Source organism: Chlamydotis macqueenii, chromosome 14 (genome assembly GCF_036417535.1).
Source record: "Chlamydotis macqueenii isolate bChlMac1 chromosome 14, bChlMac1.mat, whole genome shotgun sequence".
Taxonomy (NCBI): domain Eukaryota; kingdom Metazoa; phylum Chordata; class Aves; order Otidiformes; family Otididae; genus Chlamydotis; species Chlamydotis macqueenii.
In genome coordinates, this window is record NC_141569.1 from 16503917 (window position 1) to 16528583 (window position 24667).

The window sequence follows — 24667 nt, forward strand, 5'->3', positions numbered from 1 at the left end:
GTCTGACTTTAAAAAATCTGCTTGTTCTTTCCCAGTCTTATACAATTTCATAAATTTTCAAGAATATCTTTTAGTATCTTTAAAACTATTTTAGTCAATTCACTTAAATCTTAGATCAATTCCAGGTGATTTGCAAACATCTAAGTTTCGCAAGCCTGTTCTTTCCCTAATCCAGAATCTTATACTTCAGTCGAAGATATTAGTTCCAACAGCCACCTGGTCATAGCTGACCTTTTAAGCAAAAGCCAAAGCCAAGACAGGTAACAGTGTTTTGGCCTTCTAAGCAATGCCATTATAGGTGTCCCTCCACTGAGCAGTGAGCCATCATTTTTCTTGATTTTTCTGTTCCTTCTAATACACTTGTAAAAAAATGTGTTTTTCTTAAATCCTTTCCCAAAAATCTCATTTTGTACTTGGTGTTCTGGGTTTGGGGCTATGGTTCAGTCTAGCTGCACCTTCTTTACCTACCTTCTTGCCATGGAAGTCACTTAGAGCCTTGGAATTAACCAAGCTCTTGGCTTTTGTATAATTTGTGTTTGTGCTCTTAACATCAAAGAAATGCTGATTATCGTAATTTTTCTTGCTCCAATTTCTGCCTTATCAATTCTGAACTTACTGAAATCTGATTTTGAAGTTAACTTGTCTTTATTTTCATGTTCTTCTCTTCCTAAAAGTTCTGAAGTATAGCTTTTTATGGCCATTGTCACTCTGCCTTCTACTTTCATTCTCTGCAGAACTTCCCATTTTTCAATCAGAACCAAATGACGGTTTGTAATCAGCTAATAACTCACAAGCATATAAACATATTTAAATACTTTGCAAATTACTCTTCTGACTGGCTAGTGATTTAAAACTCACTCTGACATGTGGTATAGATCTACTGCTATGCCATCCAATATTTAAGTCAAATAATATTTCGAAGCTGGAGATTTGAGCCCGATTGGTTTGGCCTTGTTAAATCAGAACACAAACCAAAGCAGCTAGTTTGAATAATACACTGGGGTCTCTCTTACAGCAAATAAGGAAGGAAGTTTTGCAGGCATGTATTTTCCAAACACATTTCATTTTTAAAGGTTTAGGTAGGTTTCAAAAAATGAAGTCCTATATACTGAATTGAAGCAAAGGGAAGTAGACCCCTGCTCACTAAGTGATGTCACTGAGAGCAAGGATGGGCCCTGTGATATTCCCAAAAATGTATTTGCTTCAGTGGGAACCAGATGAGCATGGGGAGGCATGAATCTCCCTTTAAAAATCATGTCTACTTCACAGTCAATGAAGTAAGAGATATTAAAAGAAAGCCAGTACCATTATTGACAAAACTAACAAGTGCTCCCCGAGTGCTAATAAAATTCTAGACAAGCAACCTATTGATCATTTTCTCAGTTTGAAGCACACCAGCCATAATACAACCACAAACAGAGACTCTGTCACTTCTGATGCCATATTTAGTGACAAAATTGCTTGCTTACAAGCTTATAAGGAATTTAATACTACGCTTCTAGCACACGAAGAGAACCATGTGTGTCTGCTCGGAGGCTATAAGCAGCCATATGGACTTGAAATGCATTTGAAGGAAGACAGTATATCTCATGTGCTGCATCTCAGGTATTGTCTTCTGTTGGTTCAGTTAGCATGTTTTAAAATTGTCCTGATTTACTGAAGATTTACAAACATAATTCATGTGCAGTTGTCCTATGAATAAGCCTCTAAAACTAATTCAACTGCCGTCAAAAAAAAAAATTGCAAAATAAGTTATTCAATTGAAATCTGCCATCTGAGGCACGGTAATAGAAAACATTTATTATAAAACTAACATATATTTGTGGCTAGAGATGTGCACAGTACTAAACAACTCTCTGAAAAGAATTTATTCAGGCTTTTCTCAAAGAACATCTTAACTGGCCTAACAGAAAATTACATGTTCAAATATAATTGCAGGTTCTATGATTTTCATCCTGCACCACAGGCTTCCTATTATCGTCCTTTTTGTTTTGGAAGACTTATGAATTTTAGGCGAACTTTATTCTGCACAGCTGCAGAAGGCCATTTTTTGGAGTCTGGATTTGCCAGTTAGACACTGGAAAGACAGGTACGATCCAATGCAGAAGGAGAGGAAGCATGAATACCAATACATCCATCTTCAGATATAAAGCTCTAAATTGGACAAATTCATTTCCACGGGGCTGCTGGACTGTGAAAGTCATAGGCTACGCTAAGCTGGAGGCCACAGTCCACTCAAAAGGAGTGTTTCCTCTTCAAAAGTGAGGGTATTTTGCCAGTTCAGACTTTCATTAGTGCTCAGGGGGAATTCTTTGAATTGATAGAGTTCATGTCTGTAATTAATAATGACAGTCAAGTCTACAGGAGCGTGTCTGACATTAGAGTCAGTCATTGATAGGTCTGATTCAGGCAGATGAAGATTTTTCACACAGTACAGTGGAAAAGGGATTTGGGAATTTTATTTTTTTGCCCCCTAGGGCAGATAATGAAAGCCCTGAGAAGTAATATTCCTGTCCAGATTTCTCAGTTACTGGGGAAGAGGACTGGAATAAAGACAGTGAAATAAAGACAAAGGGTGGAAAGACAAGGGGGAATTCAGAGTATTTCTAATCAGGAGCTTCTTTTCCTGAGAAGTCCAGCAGCATGGAACAATTGGGATTTCTGTCATCAGTGATAGCAAAATTCTGTTTCTAGCCAGTCCCTTTGATTCAGTGCAGGCAAGAGACTCAGGCCAGCTCAGTCCACTGCAATCATCTGCCAGTGTCCCAACCAAAATGGAAAGGGTGAGACTTGCACCTACTTGAACAGACAATTACACAGTTCAGTGGATGGTTTCAGGCATAGATTTGGGAAAAAATTCCCCCTCTTACTGTGTCCTTCTATAGTCTTGTTAATAATAACGACAGCTCAATGGTCTAAACATTTTTGGATTCAGAGCTTATGTATCTGCAACACAAAGTGCATCCCACTACTTCCACAGTTCCTACATTCTGTGTAATGATGCTGTACAAAAAGCCATATGGCAAGAAAATTGGACACCATTTGAAACAGTTCCAAGTAACTTTAAACCTAAAAAATGTACTCTTTATTTGTGCACCTTACCCTAAAAATTAGTAACATCTATTTGTCTGTAGAAGAATTTACTACAGCTAAAGAGGGCTTTTAGTAGAAATTGTCTGTAACAAACTTATGTTTTTATTTAGCAGTTTTCACTTATAATAATACATAAAGTCTTAATGAGTTAATTTTCTGCCAAGTCTGAATAGGTGCAGAATATCAGACACATTTAATTACCATACCAAAATCTCTGACTTGAGAATGTTACGCTAAATTTTTCCCCGATTCCCTCTTTTCGTTCTCCAATGTAGACAGAGAAGACTAGGAAAGTATGTCAAGTTAGCTGTCAAGCTACTTAAGAACTCTCAAATGACCTTGTCAGGAAAAAAAATCTCAACCCTTTGATTCATATTTTAAAATTCTAACTTGCACCTTTCACTCTCCTGCTTTCTGACTTCTGCAACTCTGACAGAACCGAGTTCAATATTAATGACCAGCAATCATTTTCAGGCTGTACGCTCTCCTGCCTTCCGCAGTCCGAATGCCTCGTTAGCTTGGCTCAGTGAGTACAACGCTCACCTTTGTATTGGTTTCTCCTGGGTTCAAGATGAATAAAAAGCCAGGCTAGTAGCTACGCTAAAAATAAATTCTGATCACTCAAGTACCCTCCGAGACGCAGCTGAACCACTCAAGCTGACTTCCCTTGAAAAGGCACGTATGCAAAGATGCCTCCTGTGACTCTCTAGGGATTGTTTCAGTGAAAACCATGTATGCTTTTTTACAAAACAAGGTATTTCTTCTCTCGAAATACACATGCAAATATTTCTCTCCGCATTGCAAGCAGAAAGCGGACAGCTTGATTACACTGCTATTGTCTTTAAATGCATAATTAAGTAATTCAATCTGCCGAATAATGCTAGCTTTTTTAGAAAATACTATACAGTTGGTTGGACCCAGTAGACTCTTCCTGATAAAAAGGCAAATGAAGTACAAGCCTAGAAGCAGAACCCTGCTGATTTTCAAAACTTCTGACTGATGTTGGTTTTATAATCTGTTAAATACAGTTAATTCTCCAGTTGCCTTTGCGAGATCACTTCTGCCAGGTACTAGCCACCTTCAGTACCGCTAAACCTTGCCCTCTCAGCTCCTTCATTGTGATTTTACAGTCTGGCTTCCACATGAAGACTTCATGATTGGAATATTCAAACATAATTTTAGATTTAGATTTGAAAAATAGATTTTAACCATTAAAAACTTGTAAATCTGCCCAAAGAGTTGGTATTCACACAAGTTAGCCTCAGCTTAGTCATGCTAGACTCAGATTTCCCATAGAACCCCGGGAGAGAGGCAGTTGCCTGCTTTCATTCACCAACTGGAGGAGTTTTTTTCTGTTCGATCACTATAGGAAGCACCTTGGTATTGTGAGGTTAAAACCTGCCTTTGGGATATCTCTCAAAATAACAATTGTGGTGAGAACACAGAGCTGCTACTGAGTTCACAGCAGCAAGCTGGGGCTCCTTACCATAGGATCTGCGCAGGCTCTCTGGATACAAAACCGCCCAAAAATATAAAATTAAAGCATTTCTATCTCCAAAATCATACGAGAGTACAGGACATTTAAATACCCCAAAGGCGAAAGAAACAACATGGAAAAAAAATGTCACGGCAGGGAGGATGGAAGGTAAAGATTAAAGACAGATCAAACATTTTTTTTTTTTTTTTTGCAGCTTACACCACATAAAAAGTCTAGAATAAATTATCCTATTCTATTTTCTCCACGTGAAAAATGACAGATATGAAACCCATACTGGAAAACACCTGGAAAACAGAAAGCAAGCATTCCTTCCTTCTTGTCTCAGCACTTCCTATTTAAATGGTGCTCTCTCTATATACACATATATACAGTATATCTACATTTACACACGTATATACTTTTATATGTATACATAAAGTGAGGATTAGTCTTGTCAGCATCTGATTCATAAGGCCCAAAGCAGCAATACGATGCGATTTATCTTCTTTTCATTTTTTCGGGTGACAACATAGTAGAGGTCAATGTCTAAAGACTCAGATGCTCCATGTATATGTAATGAAAGTAAGTAGCAGTTTTCCAAGGTGTGTGGTTTTTTTTTTTTGGTGTAAGAAATCTCTTTAGAAATGTATGAGTGGCTATTTTAACATTCTAGTTATAGTGAATTCTACCACACTCAAGAGCAGCGACCTCTTTGTCAAAAAGAATGACCTGCTGGCCAAATAAAATCCCTTTGTAAGATTTAAATGAGACAAAAGCAGTGCCCAGATCTCTGTGCAAGGCAGAGTATCACGCTCAGACTGCATTGCCTAGTCTGCATTCTGCCTTCTGAGAACAAACTATCCATAGTCTATGAGAAACTTTACACGGAAAGAGAAATGATCCTTTGTAAAGACACTGGAATCTTTATTATATGTACAACTGTTTGTACGGCTTCAAGGCATCCAGGTATGATTTTAGGTTCTCTAAAATGATTTGTGTTTTTGCCCAGAGTCAGACATCTCAGTAACACAATGAACAAGACAGTCTTAAAGCATGTCAGTTCAAAATCTTTTTGCAATACTTTGCCAGGATTTACCTTTTTGTTTTTCCTCTTAGGAAGACCAAGGGCCTCTGAAAGTGCATAAGTTCCATTTGAAGTCAACAGAATTTGTAATCCTAAATCCCTCAAATACCTTTGGCAATCTCTGTGGATATATGCCTTGACAAAAACATCATTCTTCCCTTTCCTTTGACACTGAAGTTCCATTTCCATAAAGACAAGAGAATCTATGCTTTTCAGCTCTAACATGTGTAAACCCCCACAGATATTCCTGCGAGCTACCGACAGACAATACAAGGCACACGTTTAGCAATGAAATACAGAAAGAGATGTGAAGTGAAATTTTCAAAAGCACCTTCAGAGATTTTCCATAGGCATTTTCTTCCTAAATACTTCAGCAATTTTGAAGATTCAAATCTCTGATCTGCTCCCTTTTATGACTCCTATTTGTAAAATAAATGACTGCCAAAGCTCAAATGGAAAGTGAATAAAGAAAGCATTGTCATTTCACCTCCTCCACTGGCCTGTCATTTATCTAGTTACCTCTTCATTAATTTGTTCGCACCTTTCCTCCTCCTTCTTAACTGATTCACTCTTTCTTCTCATTTGTGGTATGATTCACAAGTATAATTTAATACTATTTGATTTCCAGAGGCATAAAATTGTTTTTCTGTAATATGAATTGCTTTTTTTTTAAGCAGTTATTAAAAAATTGCCAACAAACTAAACTATTGGGCAGCTCCTGCAATCATGCAGGATTGATATTATATAATATTCTTTAAGCATTGTCTGGTTAATCTTTAACCATTATCTGTCACTGGTTAAATCCCAGTGACACCAGACATAAGTTATGCTTGGAGAAGGCAATGTACATTTCAATTTGTTCTTTCCTTCTGTATACCACACTGTGACTGTTTCTCCATGAACTCTCTTTTCTTTTTTTTTTTTTTTTCTTTCTTTTTTAAGAAAAAAAAAAAAAAAGAGCTACCAATTTGCTTGCTGGAATACTTTTTCTGAATGCGAACTCACAATTATACATCCAGATAGCCACTTCAGGTTCTGAAGCACAAAGGAAGTCTCACACTCTACTTGACTGCCACTTAACTTCGAACACAGGATCCAACAAAGGGGAGGACTGTGCAGTGGATCTACGTGACTGAAATTCATTTGGACTGTAGCTACCACGTACATGATCATTCCTTTCTATATGACTCTAAGATAACATTTTTTAAAATCCCTACAAATTTCAGAGCAAAAGTAGACTGAAACTTAGAGAATACCATTTTGAATCAAACCCTAGGATACTGGCATTCTGCAATTTAAGAGGCATGATGTTGAATAACGAATCAAAGCTCGTCAAAGAAATCTAGGGTCCTAAAAATGCATTAAGCAATGGAAAAAGTCTACAATCTACCTGTGATTTTACTGCTGTAATATCATCGCCCCAAGTGTTCTCAAGCAGCAGCTGTATGAGCGTCACTGAGCATTACAAACAGGAAAAATGCACGGCTGTCACAAGGCAAACAGAGCAGCTAACCGACCTGCACTTTGTGTGTTGTTATCCTCCACACATCAAACAGCTGATAACTGGTTCTACCAAATGAAAAGAAGCTGTGCAAAATGTATTTTTTAATATTTGTCCTGAAAAAAAAAAAAAACATTCTAGAAAGCTTTAAGAAATAAGAAATATAAGATGCAAGTGGTTTCATATTACACCTTTTGAGGGTGCTGCAGTATGGACTGTTACAGAATCTTAGTGCCATAGTGACAAATATAACAAACAGCAAAGTTAAAGTACAATACTCTGATTCTAAGGACAAGATTATGGCATGCTATCAGCTTGCACTACTTCTGTATCTGTCTTTCAAAGGATGGACTGCTGAGATTTCTTTGCATACAGTGTTTTTTACTGAATACAGCCCACCACACCTAGCAACATCAGGGCTACTAGTGTTTCCAGTGATGTTCATCTACGATATTCAGAGTGAATGTCTCTTACCTTCCCATCCGAAAAATTTTTGGCTAGCTATGAACACCAAGCAGAGAATGCTTGATGTGGGGTTACTATCTGAGATCTGTTGTCAATTTGAAGTTATTTTTCCAGGCTTAGCTATTGTTTCCAGTGACATCCTAGACCAAATAATTAGAATATTTTTCATTGTTTTTTCCTGTCCTTTGGTGGCTGCTCTGTAAATTGTTGAAGTACTGCCACAACTTAACAACTCACCAAGACAAAGTGCAAAATTTCATTTGCAGAATCTATCTGAATCAGCAGCATATATATGACACACTTTTCTTTTGAAAAACAGCCCTGAAATTCACACATTACAACTGGCTTCAAATAACGTGCCCCTTGAGTGTTAGGAAATGAAGTAATTACATTTATGACATTAATTTAGCAAAGTTTTTAATATGAAAGAAAATGTACATGAAGATCCCTGTTTAAATTGCATGTTAGACCAAGATTCATAGTTACAGAGACTCTTTCTAAGCATACATATCATCATTGAATATAAACTGGAATAAATCAGATGAAAAAACATGGCTGAAAGATACAGAGATGAGTCAAACCCTTATACATAAACCACCTCAAGCTGTGACTAAATTGGGAATGAGATGTAAGTATGAGTACAGCTCTTCACTAATGCATGGGATAGATGGAGGAAGAAAGGTATAAAATATATGGGGATATCACAAAATAGCAGAAGACAACTACAAAATGTGTACTAACTTTACCTTGATCAAAAGGCTTGTTTGGATTCCAGTTTCTGAAATAATCATCCTAAATGGGGAGGACAAAAGAGAAAAGTCAGGAAAAATGTAATCAGTTTTTTCATGACAATTTTACTTAATTAAGCTACAAATGAATCAACTTATCTTTTGATCCTAACATATTTAGCCCAAATCAGATAAGACTATCAACAGGTTGTGTCCTAAGGAGTAGTAAATGCAGGTCAGAAATTAAAGAATAAAAAATTCCTTGGATTCAGCACCTTGAATTTTCTTCTAAACTGTTTTTCAAAGTACGCTCATTATTAAATATTTTCTGATAACTCTGTATTATTTCATACCAGTCTGCAACTTTTGATAACAAAGATAAGAGTATATTGTTCAGATAACGAAAAATGATCCACACTATCCACATCATAATTTATTTCAGATACATCAAAAGCATCCATGCTTTTTCTTCAGAAGCACGGGGTTTGGCACCAGAAATAGATTCTCAGACTTGCCTTTGAATTCTACAGCTTTGTAAACACAAAAAGCTCCTCATGGTTATACAGTGCTTTGTAATTGATCACGATGTACTGCTAAATTCCCCAAGCATTAATCACTTTTCAGAACGTGTTGAGTTTTAAACTGTTTGAGCAGAATAATTTTCTTCCAGCAACAAAATACTTTTTTTTTTTTCTGCCTGCTTACATTTTTTCCTGGGTGTTGCTTTGCTACTGGGTTTTCAGCATCAGAAACTGTTAAATAATTCAAATCCCAAGAAAGATGTCTTATGCTGTTGGCATATGGAACCAGTTTTGAAATAAGAATTGGAAAGAGGGTTTATCTCAATTTCTGTGTCAAAGGAATATTTTACAGAAAATGCACCTTCCTCACAAAAAAAAAAAAAACCAAACACCCTACAAAATACCCATCTACTCTGTAACCCTGTTCCTGCTCCTTTTCTCCTTTACGTAGATGCGTTTATTATTCCTTTTGGAAAATGGACACACTATATTTATTGTAGAATATGTCTGAAATGACAGTATGATAACACAGGAAAATACAGAAGAAAAAACCCTAGAAAATAGAACAGAGAAAACCTTTGAGATTTTCAATATGTAAAACTCATTTATATAAGTAAATAATGACTACACATATGTTAGAGGAATACAGTCAATAGGAGTTCAAAATAACTCATGCCAGTTGGACAAGAGAAAATGCAGCACTAGAGTTTCACTTCAGCACTGATACCAGCAAGAACTGTAACTGAGTGGTTATGGCACTGTAAAGGTGAAAATCACCCTTAGATACGGCTGAGCAGAATATCTATGTCTCATTTAAATACCACCCAAAGCTCCGACTTGAAAAACGAACAGGTCTTTGTGCTGGTACTCTGCAACGTGCTGAAATTTATACATTAATCTGAAAGGACTTTTGTTAGGAGGAAGAGCTCTTAACATCTCCAAATGCATACCATCATTTCACTGTAACTTCCTCCGACAGAAAACCAGCGTGCTGACGCAGCAATATACAGTGCCTAAGCATAACACTGATTTCCAGCTGTATATCATTCTATACATATATTAAAAAAATACAATCAGCTTGGTTAAGGAGATTTAACATTCCCATTCAATAAAACACCTTCCTGACAAAAGTTACTGCACAGAAACTTGTGTTTCTGAACTTTGTATTAGGGCAGGCACTAATGTGCTTAAAATACCTTACGCCTGCTGTAACATGTGAATCTACTATGTCATTTTAATATTAACATGTTAATAAATAAATATTAACATATTAATAATTAGCATGTATAAATACATTTTATTTATAACAATATTAACAGTTGATCATAAGAGTTTGAAGTATAATATGCATTATGATATGTTGTTAATATTTTTATTCAGTCTACGGATATTTACAAGTTAAAAGTGAAAAACCTACCTCAACTTCCTGAATACGTAAGCATTACAAATGAGAAAAGAAAAAAGAATGAATGAAATAAAACAATATAAAAAGATGTTAACATTCATCAATTTTCTCCTTGGTGGCCTTTTAAATGTGAAATCACTTATTTCAGCTGACCTGCACCTCCAAACGAAATAATTTTCTCTTTTTCTTTTCTGACCTTCCCACCTTTGCTGTCATAGCCCAGTTTTCATCTGCTGTGCTATTAGCAAATGCCATTCTATTAGCAGGTTTCTCCCTCTTAGAGCACCAAAAAAAGGCACTTTCATTTCCTTTTGGCTGACAAAACCACCAGAAAGTGTTTTCCCACATACTTATCTTTTACATACCTGATATAAGAGAAAATTATTTTTTTTTTCCTAGTTGACTTTAAGGAGTATTTATCTGATGGACTTTGAAAGGGAAGGCAAAACCAGGCATGGATCCATTTCAATACACAGATGACAGCAACCGAGAAATATTTTTGATGAACAAATATTTTAAAATATCTTTCTCGCACAGAATTCACATTTCAAAGGTTTTGCCTATGGTTCAGTGGCTGCATATGACTAAGTCAATCTTTTAATTAACCAGAGGGACTCTGCATACCTAAAATCATGCATGAAAAGAGAAGAATTGATCCTGCAAACCAAGACTGGATCTGACTCTCTTAGCTCAACCCAGTGTGATATAAATGTGATGTATTGGCTTGGCCTCTGCACATAGTCAGGAATAAACGTGAACTCCAAACTCTGGAAGCTGCCTGTCCCTCTCACAGAGCATGAACACACTGAAGGGAATGGCACGGAGCTTTACTGCAAGTCCTGTGATTCCGGGTCCCTGATGGACTCACAGTCTCACACCCCAGGTAAATACTCAGCTTCCACTTCCAGGGAAAGAAATCTGATTCCTGCCAAACTGACCCCAACCCAGTTCTCGAGGAAATCTTGAGTTCTGTTCTGTTCTCAGCGGGTACAAGATGAGGCCTTTGACAAGATTCCTTTCTGCCTCCTTATGAAGTCTCCTGCGTAGGACAGACATCCACCAAGGACAGCAAGGCAGCTAACCTGAGATGGTCCCTCACACAGGGACAGCTCACCTTTTAACATCCTCTGATCTAATTCAATTGCAAGACTTGGGACTGTATCTGTTCATCACTTAACATCATGGAATCTTACTTCAAGATTTTACCCTCAGGAAATTTAACTGGGAAAGAAGCTATGATCATAACAAACAAAAAAAAAATAGAAAAGCAAGTATAAATTGCTAGACTTGGGCCTCAGTTCTTTATTGCATTTTTATTATTTTGATTTGAACAATCAAGAGATCAATTGAAACGCTTTTTGAAGTCATTTAAATCCATTTTGCCATATCACGCATAATAAATTACTGTTTCTTAACAAGAGCAAAATATTCTTTTATCATTCAATACATAGGTGTCAAATCCAGCCAACTTAGATTGATATGCCATCAACAAAGTCAATCAAGAGAATAATCATACGGTAAGCTAAGTATGCAAAGGGCATATTAAAAAGTGCTAGCTCAAAAGACCATAAAAGCTTTCTTATTACTGGCAGAACTACCAAAAGTCTCATTCATCAGAACACATAGATTCATCAGAATTCATAGAGTGGGTTCTAATGTGCAAAAATCAAACCTTGAACTAGACCTGGGTCTGACACAATCTCCTGTTAGTCACATCGGAAAAGGCAGCAAATAGAAAGTGACCCTAAGACCAGGACATTACTATGTGACTACTCTTCTCTCCTATTCCCCTCCATATCACTACAATAACAATACAGTTAAAAATCTGAAATTAACGGTAAAACCAAACAGATTTATTCCCTATTCCTCCATCAACTAAGAAAGCAAAAAACAGCTTCCTGTTCTCCTGAAGTCAAATAATTTAAGTTATTCCCACCAAACCTATTCTACTGTCACTTTCTGGTTTAGTTATTACCTAAGACTCAATATTTTGGAAGAGTTAATGAATCATGGTTAACCTAACACACAGGCACTCTCTATACTTACTTTATTTACTTGTCAAAAAGAAGCTCCTGCAAGATGCTCTTGTTTATAAATAGAGCCAAACATTAGCTAAATGGGTACATAAATATTTATATTTTGTTGCATTAATCGAGCTTGTAAGTTATTTGTACAAATCAAGCAGAAATTAGATGCTGACTGAAAAAGCTCCACATAAAATCATTTTGCGCCTCTCAGAATGAGATCCATTTGGTTTCCTGCCCCAAGGCCTGGGAAGATCACACTGACCTGTGCCCTCAGGGTTCATAGCCACCACCAAACCCTCATCACAGATCTTTCCAGAGGAAACTCATAAACAAGTCTCCAAGGACTGCCAGATAAGCTTTTGGAGTTAAATCTTCATTCTCAGCTCCTCCCAGCCAACAAGAGCTTAAATTTCTAAGTATCTCCAGGAGGGATGCTTATTAACACTGGTTTGTAGCCTGCTTAGTATTTTCCTTTTCCATCCTCAATCTATGATTAAACCTTTTACCCTTATAAAGACCAGCTGGGAAAAGTGGTAATTACCAGCTCATTGCTTTTTTTAAAATTAGCTCCAGAAAGATGCAGCTGCATTTGCTGCCTCTCCGCCTTGCAGTACAGAAGATCATTCCAACACGGAGCAGTGTGAAAGCACCAGCTGCTGCTTGCTGAAGTCAATCTCGCCTGCATCATAAATATCTCCCCAAGGCCTATTGCCTGCTTTAAGCAAATAGTTTGTGTCAGCAAATTACACATTATTTATTTATTTATTTAAGAGGAAGAGAAAATACGTTGCCCACTGAATACTTCAGTGAATAAAGATTTCCCAATGGTAGCTAATGCCTGGAGTCTGCATTAGTGTCAAGAGCTGACTTCAAACTCCTAAGCACATTAAGACATCTCTCACCATCTCCGAGCTCGCTCGCTCTCTCCTGGGAATCAGAGAAAAATGCATCCAAACATGTTGCTGTTGCTTAGGGAATTGGTAGTGCTTGTGCTGTGCATATTTCATTTTAAATTTAATCGGAGAAACCTTTGAAAAGTTTAGTGATAAATTTCCCAGAAAGGCCAGGAGTGTAGGGTTTTACTTAAAGAGCTAGCCACTTTAAGTGGTGAAATTGAAAGAAATCACTCCAGACTGAAATAGTACCACGTCATGAAAGGTCTGAGGATGTTGGGACCTGTCTAGAATACTGTAGCTAACTCATTAATAAAATCATTATGAAAAGCTTTAGCCTAGAATGAAAGCAAGGCTGGTATAAAAGGTTCACAATGGACTCACACATAATGCTAAATCGTAAAATCACAAAATGGTTTGGGTTGGAAGGGATCTTAAAGACAACTTCATTCCAACCCCCCTGTCTTGGGCAGGGACACCTTCCACCAGACCAGGTCACTCAAAGCCCCATCCAACCTTGCCTTGAACACTTCCAGGGATGTGACATCCACAGCTTCTCTGGGCAACCTGGGCCACTGTCTCACCACCCTCACAGTGAAGAATTTCTTCCTTATGTCTAAACCCTCTTCCAGTTTAAAGCCATAACCCCTTGTTCTATCACTACGTGCCTTTGTCAAAAGTCCTTCCTTCAGTTTTCTTTTACGCAGTAACAGCAGTATAAAATACACAAATCCAAATAAGTCCTCAGAGATGTATGGCATAGAAAAGATCCTTGACCATGTATTACAATTGCGATGTCTCATATGACTCAAATTCTCAGCACGTGTTTTTTTTTCTTCAGCTACCAGTAATGCGTGAAAGAATTTCTTAATGTGAGCCATTCTGTTCTTATTTTCATAAATACATGGAAAGTTTACCTGGTTGGCTGGTCGGTTTGTTTGTGCTGTATTAGGAAGTAAGATTTGCCACTCCTGTTTTACTGGAAGAATTTTCCAGAAGTTTCCATAGGGAATACTAAGAAAGTGGTAGACAAAACTTTCAGCACAGGCTTTCTTTACCTACGGTCACAATAATTCATTGGGGTGGCAACAATTTCAGAAATAAAGTAACAAAAAGTTGAAAAATAATTGAAAAATAAGTTACCACTGAGTCCCTGTCAGTCAGAATAAGAATTCTCCTTCTTTAGAACTCAATCATATGGCCTTTTACACTGAAATCTTCCAGCTGCTTTACTATGTTTTGTGGGTTGTTTTTTTTTTTAATAATAAGACAAATATAGTAAGGATTAAAAATATTTCTTAAAAAACCCAAATCTACTCTTTGTTTATCCATAAGAAAGAAGCCAGAGGGCATGTCTCCACTGTTGAGGGCAAACAGATGCTCATTCACTCTGCTGGTGCTTCAAGCAGGACGAAGGAGGGCCAGCTGTGAGCCAGAAGCTGTAGAGCTGCTGTAGCACAGCACCGTGCCAGCACACACAGCTGATGTATTTGGGTGGCTGGAACAATCACACTACTGCCTATGCTAGGCTTATGCTTAAATACCTAAAACTGAAATGAAAAGCCTTGGTTTGATTATTCTTTCCTGGCCCTTTTAATAGACTAACTGTAGAAACACATTATCACTTCTGCGTCTCATTAGCATGTGCTAAAAAGCCTCTTATCCCTGCCTAGAGTTAAATAATTCTAACTTTACTTTCATCAAGGTTTTCACAATTTAATACGTTCCACCAGCCCCACGAGGTTATGCTGCAAGCCGTAAAGCTCTCACAAGCCCAGCAAGGTAAAACTCAGGAGCCTCCCAGGCTACGGGCTCGCTGACCCTCATTGCGTCCGATGTGCCACACTGTCACAGATGCTACAGCTCCAAGACCAGATGAAAAACAGAACTTTGGTTGCTTATGTTGCAGATTAACAACACATACCCACTAGAGCCACACAGCACTGTCTTAGAGGCACTACAGAGTCCAGTTCAATGCATTTTTTTCTCCAGTCACAAGTTCTCCCTCCATGACCTGTGGGAGGGGGCCTCCGCCGTGGCTGTCAGAGAGCCAGCAAAGGGAGGGAGGAATAGAATGGAGGGAAGATAGGCAGTAGAATACTTCTAACAAGGCCTGGGATTGGAAAGTATTGTAGCCATGATTTACCATCTCAGCTGAAACAATTTCCTCAGGCAATCAGAAGCTGGGGCAATCTGCAGGGAAGCTCAATAGTTACTGACCCCTAAACAAACATATAAGGTCCCACTCTCTCTAGTATTTGGTCCCAGACACTTGAGAGTTTCTGATTTCTTTGGTTACTCTCTGATCACACCCTGATGCCAACAGCATGTTCATGCAAATCTCTACTTAACCAGAACTCCCCATCCATCTCCCACTACAAACACAATTGATCAGCTTCTGAACTTCAGTCAGGACTCCTAGTGATAAACAGCAAACAAAATTTAAAATCACTTATTCAGAAACAGGGCCGTTTGGAAGGGGAGGTGCGGGTGGCAAACAGGAGACAAGTAAGAGGACAGCACCAGAATTCCTAGACAAAGAGGACTGAAGCTCCACAGGGTGCAAAGGCAGCAAGGTGTCCAGATCCCAGCACTGTTTGTGGACTCAGGACCAAGCAGCTCCCACCCAAGGAGCCAAGCCCAAGCAGAGTGGCATGGGGAAGCAAAGCTGAGTATGCCTCATGGGAGGCCAGAGAACAAATACATTTCAGTAAAATAAGCTTGAGAGGTCCCTCTGATAAAACAATACTTGGCACTTGTATTATCTACCATGGAATTTATACAACCCAGTTAGAAAACAAAGTCTGCCATGGAACATACTCAAGCGATGGAGTTACACTGTTTTCAGAGGACTGGGAAAATACAGTCAAGACCAATGGGATTTTTTACTTTTTAGCTAGAAAATAGACATGCCCTCTTCCCCAAGAGCTTTACACAGATCCTTAGTTTGACCCATGAAGAATACTTAAATTATGCAGCAGCCTCAGCACAGAGCACAGATAGAAGCAGCCCTGGGAATCGTTAACTGGCAGTTCCACAAACTGAGCAGCACCCAGTTGAACAGGAAGCAAGAAGCAGAGCCAGAGATGACAGAAATACATTCCTCCTCCTCCTTCCAGGTGAAATTCCTTAAAGCAGCGTTACTTCTGATCTCTGAACCAGCCCTACGAGTGAATCAGCAGCTGAGCAGACAGGCTGACTCACTGAATCTAGAGATCCTTGAAGGTTCAACTAATACACCCGTTGTGGGAATTGAAGATTCACAAGTTGAGAACCTGGCCTAGTGTTGTTTTCTCAAATGATCATTTGCTTGTTTTCCACTTATCAAAACCACTGGGCTTTTATCTGAGATTACTACTGTGACTACTGGTGAAGAATGGCCCCTGCAAGTTCTCTATATAGAGACCAGTATTGTTAATAAATCTCATCCTCAATAGGTGTCATATTTAAAACATATCTTGAAAGAAGAGCTACTAAACTCTTTCCCCATCTTAACCTTCATTCAAAGACTCAGATTACATAGCTAGAAAGTAATTGTTTTTAGGCAGCTTGAAAGCCAAACACATTCAGCTTGAAGGTTATAGAGCCATTGGCAATGTTACTTTGCTTTCAGTATCCTTGTTGCTTTGAGAGTTTGCAGGAGCTGTTTCTGACAGATTCACAACATCCACATAAAAGAATCCTAATGCTACCACTGCTTTCACAAAGGAGAATTGCTTTACAGTGAATAGCAATTTGTGTAATGATTAAATACATAGTTATTTCTTGTTTTAATTTTACAGGAAGACTTTAGAAATCTGTTTTGATTCACAGCAATAATTCTCCTAATATCAAAGTTATAAAATAAAAGTTATGAATAAAATCATACTGATATTCCACTTAGATACACGTTTTAACCACTGGGATTTGTATAATGGAACAAACAGCAGTTGAATAAAATCAGCTTATCTAACTTTGATATTTAGTGACACAATTTTCTGAGATCTACAGAGACAGTTAAACTAGTTGCTATGTCCTAAGTCTTTAAAATTACTTCTTTAAATGCATAACTAATGACTGGAAAGAGACTGTATGAATTGTATTGAATTATGAGCAATGAACTGTCCCCCTAGAGCACACATGCACTTGTTTCTATTTAATTTGTAGCTTCAAGGAAAATCTAGCTCCAAGTATTGTTGAGAAAAACTTTTGCAAAAGGTGAAATCAAACCAGCCATGCTGCTGCTGCAAAGGACAACTTTGCAGCCCTTCAGCCAGTGTTAGCCAGTATTTAACATTTCTATGAAATAACCAGTTGCTGACTGCGTGAGACACTTGTACTCATTTTCAGATCAGAAACTCTGTGAGCCATTGCAAATGTGTGGTTGCCATTCCAGTTTATAATATCATTTTGTTAATTGTCTCTGGCATTTTATCCATTCTAAAAAAAAAAAAAAAAAAAAAAAAGAACACATTACCAAAAATCATTACACAAAACTGACAGCAAGCTTAATGGAAACAAACCAGCTAAATACTTGCAGCAGTTGATGTAAACAGAAACGCTCTCCTTTCTCAAGAAAGTGCTCCTCACTTTGTTTATCACCAACAACTTGAACATCTAGTAGGTTATTTAAATACTATAATCAGTTTATACAAGTTATCCTGTGATGAGGTTTTCCATAAGAGTTGGGGCTGGTTGATTCAAGTAAAGTTCCTTGTGACTCTGGTTTGTTCCTGGCAGATTTGTGTTATCTCTACCCATTTCCCGAAAAAAACCATGAAGTGCATGAACATAACATTTTACTGATGGTACCTCATTAATCTGATGAAATAAGACAGATTATTCTGAATACTAAGAAACTGATCTTTTGTGTCAGCTGTAAAGCAACAATAAAAGTTACCTTTCATAAATGATGGCTATTTGCCATCTGGTTGAAGCAACAGTATTTTGGATAGAAACAGGGTGTTTTTGAAATGATATTTCAAAAGATTTAGCTTAAATAATCAATTAAAAGGAAAAAAAAAAGTAAGATAAAAAGGCCAAAGAACCAAAATATTCTGGTTCAGGCAAAGGGTAGCTAAACTGCAGTAATGGTTCCAGTGGGATTCCAACGCCAAGGCTCTGTTAGCTTCCACAGTACTAAGATTTCCATATGCATTCATCCTATTTTATTTGAGCAGAAGACAGCACCTGACTGCCCAATTTGTGCATAATTTGTTCTCAAGAATTCCACGGAACACTGTCCAAAGGCAACTTCAGACACATGAACATTTTAAGCCACAAAAGTCAAACTAGAGTTCTACTTCCATTTGCAATGAAAAAGATGATCTAATAGCTTAATTTGCACATCTCTATTTGCCAGCAAGAGTCCTATCTAGCAAAGGGAACATCATTAATACCGGATAAAAATTTTACTCCATTTGACCACTGCTGCAACTTCAGTATCTTCCCCTCAAGGAGGGAGGCAGTGACCCCCCCATACCATGTACGCTGGGCCCAGACTACTCATCCCAAAAGGGCTGTCGCAGATACTGCATCGTTGTATTAGTTACCAGTTAATATGCTAACAAGCATCATTATGTCATCTGTACTCAGACTATATTTCCATTTTGCTTCAGAATCATGACAAACAAGTAAGCAGAAAGATTCAAACATGATACACTGGTGTTACGCGATTCCAGAAACTTCAGACATTTTATTTATGCTTTCATTGGCTCTTGATTCATCATTTAAAATTCTTAATTGCATACACAGGGAATTTCACACAGTACACACTCCAGAAAGAATATTCAGTGTGAACATTATCAGTTACTGACACACGCTCAGAGTTGCCCTTTTCAGGATAAATTAAAAACATGGAATATATATTGTATTAAGCTTCCTTAGCTGTGATTATGATGATAAAACTAAGTTCTTCTGCCCAAACTGAGAAAACTAAGTGACCTTTCCTTTTTTACAGTAGCATGCTTCTTGGATCAAGGACAGACATCTGAAAGAGTCTCCTGTAGGGAGACATAATGCACTCTCGAACTTGCCAGAACACGCGCCTCTGCGCATCAGTGATAAAAGGTCAGCATGCAGTGTGGCACAGCACAAAATGAACAATGACGTGAGAAAGTAAGATGTAGAAAAACTTTATTTTACAATCTCAGGAACCTTCTAACCAAGCAGCCACGGCTCAAGAGAATATATAGCTTCCAGATTTCAAAAAGGCATTTTTGAACCGTTTTGCTGTAAACAGAAGTATGTTCCTGATCTCTAGACATTACAGTTGCTCACTGTTAAAGTGATTAAATCATGAAATGGGTCTAAAGCAAATCAAATCAGAAATTTAACAAAGACTAGAAGCTGAAAAAATCAGCACTGAGAGACATCTGAAGAGTACTGAAGGTCATAAAGACTTCTTTAGGCACAACAGAACATCTGAATTTTGATCAGCTGTAATATTACACCTGAGGTCTAGTACAACCAGCTATTTGATTCTAACAACTGAAAAAATAGTTCAAACATGCAGTTTAAATAAACACCAAACCTTAGAGATGTAAAATCAGAGAAAATATATCTTAGAGAGCAGGTGCATCTACAGAATACAGTTATTATTAAGTGTGCTGAGAATCTCCAGAAACGTTCCCTAATTGAACCCTCTCTTCAACACAGACACAATGAATGTCACACATCTATTAAGGTTACAGTGAGTAAGCCTCAACATTAACCTCTTATTCTTAAAATATTCTTCTGTCTTTAGTGACATTATTAATAAACATATGCCTTAAGTAGTCTTCGTAAACAATTTTTTTATGCTGCTAAGCCAAAGCCTCAACTTTATCCATGAGTGTCACAAGCAGTAGAAAGCTCTGAGAATCTCCATCAAAATAAGATGTTTACTTGCAAATCAACAACGCAGACTTCTTTAACACCAGTATTCACCCAAGCTAAGACCTGAGGAGTAGAGTCACACTTCTATTTGTTTCAATATATACAAGAATGGGCTTCATCCTAACAGATTTTAGCAAGAAGAATGAGGTAGAAATCTATCCTCTAAGAAAAATGACCTGAAATAGTTCAATCTCACCTTTAGTAAATATTTGTTGCTGGAGACAGACACAGATTTAGCATTATCTGCACATCCCCCAAGCATCATCTTTTCCCTGATTTTTAGCTCCCTCCTCTTTGCACTGAAGGCAACATTCCCTGCTGCTGTGTCCTAGAGAGTTGATTTCCTCAGCTGCAGAGGTGGTTGGGAAAGCAAGTGGTGGCTTTTTCTCTTGGATGTGTAAACCAGAAGAAGAGTGGGATTTGGATGGTGTTAAGAAACTTAAAAAACACATTCTGACACAGCCCCAAAAGTAAGAGCACCTTAAATATATATCCACAAAAATATGAGATGAGACAGTGCAAACTCTACAGGATTTAAAAGACTAATTTGTCTGGCAATATAGTATCATTACAATATCATAGGGAATTAAGACACAAGTTTTAGTAAGGCAGATAAAATAATTTTTACATTAAAACTATAATGTCTATTTGTAGGTGCTCTAAAACAGGGTTAATACCTATGAAAGCTCAAATTGGAAATTACTCTTCAAACCCAGTAACTTTACAAAATCCACAAGATAAATTCCACAAACACTATTAAAACATTAATGCATATATGTTTGAGATTTCTGAGGAACTAAATAACAGTAGCTTTTGCTCCTTTTTTAGGAGATCCAATGGAGTTTGAATAGCTAATTAAAACACAGCATTTCCTGCACTTGAAGCTGCTTCTTCGTAGTTGTAAGTTAAGGTCATTGCCATTGGTCACTGCACTACTTAAGGAACAATTTGAAATGTGTTAAATTTGTTATGAGCTAACCATGAAACGTGAATTACAATCATATGTTAACAGGGAAACACAAACCAGAAACTTTTACAATTACTAAGAAACAAACAACTGGGGACTTGCCTGGTTCTAATGGAATTAAAGAAAGTCAGGAACATGAGTGCTCAGCTGCAGTAACATTCATTTAGATTATTACCTTGCTTGGCATTGTCATTTCTGAAATTGTATTTTGGCAGATTCCAGGAATGCTGTCAAGCCACTTGTCAGCTCAGTCAAACATAATATGAGCTGGTAGAATATTTCAACGGAGGTGAACTCATTTTCACAAAAGTATTTTAAGAACTGTTTGTGAGGGAAACCGCAACCTGAAATCATGAGACAAAAATCCAGCCAAATGAAAAATACACCAGAGAATGTTAATATTAGCTTGTGAACTGGAAAAATCTGCCCTGTATGAGACTCTCCTAAATCTCCCAGTTTGTCTACTCATCAGAAAATTATGGTTAACCACGCTGAGACACTAAGGCTTTACAGAGGATGCTTAAAGGAAACTGAGTGCTTACCACCAGTCTGGAGGCCGCGTGCGCTTGTTTTCATGTTAGTATGTGACAACAACACCAGCACAGTAACCAGAGACAACTGAGAGACTTGCTTCCAAGGCATAATTGATACAAACTAAAATGCTAACAAAGAAATGTCCTGTGCCCACTGTACACCTACTTTCAGGACCAAAATAAATCCTGATTGAATACCGAATTAATAAGAGATCTAGAACACGTGAGCTGGACTGCTGTGGGCCGAGCAATATTACTAACTGAAGATAAAGTGATGGGAGAGTTTGACACAGTATAAGATGAATCCAGAAAGTGAAGCATAATGCAATAGCAAAAGGAAAAGCAGGCATCTCAAGAACGAGCTGTCAAGAGACCATGTTCTGGATTTTTTTAATCATTCTTTTCATAGCAGACTCTCCTCTGAGATTACATCCATAGTTCACCTCTGAGAAAGACTGGTAGATCCTCAAATTTGCTGGAAGGCATCGTTATACATCTGTAACTATCCTTTCAAAAATCAAGTGTCATTAATCATGACAAGTCAGGAAGAGCTTGAAGAGAATGGCCACAATGAGTCTCACATCTGCTCAGAAGGCTGAATAAACATACACCCACACCAGCATCCCTGCACAATCCAGTACTGCTTTATTCGGCTGTGTCACACTCAGTATAATCCCCTCTTCCCTAAATCTAAAAATAAGCTATAAAACCGGAGCCTTTCGTTTTTGAAAAACCCACACTAAATCAATGAACTCAGACATCTCAAATAACTGTACACAATATTCTCTGTGGTATTTTCTCACTCTAAGGTGTGACACTGTATAGTCCTTTCCTAGTTACCATATCTTGTGCAATGACATTTTCAACTGCAGCCTTTTGCCTTCATTCAAAACTGCCTCCGCTTACTGGTTTATACCTTATTGTATCTAGTTCTGCATGGTTAATCTAAAATTCCTGCCTCAAAAAAAAGTCATCAAAATCTCAAAAAAGGTGAAGAGGCAAAGAGTCATTAATCATAAATCTGCATAATTCTGGATTTTAAGACCTTCAGCATCTTCTGAGTGCCTCTTCATTTTTACAGCTTTTCTCTTGAAGGTTTGTACTACCATTGAAGATAACTGCACAATTACTTGTATATCTTTTATTTCTTTCTACAAGCTTCAGTGGTTCTACATTTTACAAACACTGTAAAGATTCTTCTATGATTGCTGACGACTCCAGCAGCAGAATGACTGTTCACTGAAGATTGCAGTTGATTTTGTTCTGTGCCTACTACTTCAACTTTAGTATGCAACTCCCTGAAAGACTTCTCATTACCTATGTTTCTTCACCTTGGCTCAGATTTTCCTCTTGGTTTTCATTCAATCACGCTACAAAAAAAAAAAAAACAAACCAAACAACTTAGCTCTCACTGATCTGTTAATTTTCTCTCAACCTCATACTGGTTTTCAGCCACTCACATTGAATTTTTTAATAAAAGACAGTTTTGAGTTACGCTCTTGTCTCTTTCTGTTTTTCATCCAAATATCTAACTTGATCTTCAGGATATGCACCCAATTTTTAAATTTCCTCTTATTATGACCTTAGCTTGGCTTTTTGGCTTTCTGCAATTGGCATCTCCAGTGTATTGTCACTTACTTTCACACTGGCATTTCTTCAACATGTTTTAGAAGCTCTTGTTCTGTTTTCTATTTCACTTCTGGCTGTCATCAATACCATGATTTTTCACTGTCTGTCCTGCTGCATTTGACGGATTCTTGCCAGAGTTTCTTTCTCCTATACGTCCTTGATATTTTTAATTACGTATTTCTCTTTGTTTACTTTGCACTCACTATGACAGATTATATTCTTGGCTATATCAGTATAAATGAGGAGTATATGAAATGAAATTAGCAGATTTGTATAAATATAAAAGGGACAGAAATGAGAGCAGAATATGGACTAAAGAATTAACGCCTAATTTATTTCTATACAAATAACAGAAAATAATGGCTGAGAATTTACAATGCTTTCTCCTAAGCTTAAGCATAACAGATTCCTTTCTGAATATGCTGGTCATCTGCAGCAACAGCACTGCCAAAAACACTGGCTCATGATTCGCTGATGCTGTAGAGAAAAAAATGTTACATGTCTATCATGTATCTGCCAATAAAAGAAAAGTCTGAACGAATTTCCTTCAATGTAATTTATTATCTAGGGGTCGTCACAGAATCTTGCCTTTCTTCACCATCCTGCCACTTCTAGATTCTTCATGTATTTTTTGACATTCTCATGAAGATTTAATCATCCAGTAGTTCTGTGAAAACAGAGCCAAAAAATTTATCTGTAGAAAGCTACAATGCAATCCTATGAATATACCTCAACAATTACTGCCAGTAAGCTCAGAACATAATAATGCTCTCAGTTTATGGCAATTCCAATATTCCCATAGTGGATATATCAGAATGTAGTTTGAGTTCATTCTAGCCAGGCAATAACATATTTTTTCATTCAATGGATTAAAATTTCCAGTTCACTAGGAAAAAATCCTCCAAGTGCTTCTAATCCATTATTACTTCCCATGTGTTATTTAAACTGTCAGGTCTCTCTTCTTTTATGCTGAAGATTGCAAAACACCTTTGCTCTGTTGCTACTTTTTTTCATTTATTTTAGTTTGCTCATGAAGACATATAGCAGTGGTAGACCAGCACGAAGGAGACCTCTGAATGCAGACACATTTCTTCTCTTTGCAACAAGACAAAGCGTTTGAGGAGAGAAGCACCCAGAGCACGGGCTGTGCAGCTGTGCCCATACCACAAGACATCCTTGGCAGCAGCGGGTGGCAAAGGAGTTCTGACAGGAGGCTGAGCATCAGCTCGTCAGCAAACAGCACCAGGCTGGGAATACGGTGTGGAGCAGGAGCAGATGAGTAGAGGTTTGGGTGTAAAATGCTACAGATAAAGCCCAAGTGAGAGGGAAAAAGATGTTGGGGGTTAAGGGCTGTTGAGATGAGAAATGCGTTGGGGATGTCTTAAGGCTGTGGGCAGAGAGCAGTTAAGATGTAGAGACGTGCACACACAGCCGCTCCCAGGTCAGGTCTGCTGGACAGGTTGGACTGGACTCTGCTGGCTGTAGCTGC

The 24667-nt window shown here is 37.7% G+C and overlaps 1 protein-coding gene across 1 annotated transcript in view; it reads right to left on the minus strand.

Moving 5' to 3' along the window:
• Positions 1-24667, minus strand: part of SPOCK1 (SPARC (osteonectin), cwcv and kazal like domains proteoglycan 1) — a 301504-nt gene that overhangs the window by 195500 nt on the left and 81337 nt on the right. Inside the window, exon 3 of the mRNA XM_086759078.1 lies at positions 8367-8412. Coding sequence (XP_086615204.1) covers positions 8367-8412 — 46 coding nt within the window. The remainder of the gene's footprint in view (positions 1-8366; positions 8413-24667) is intronic.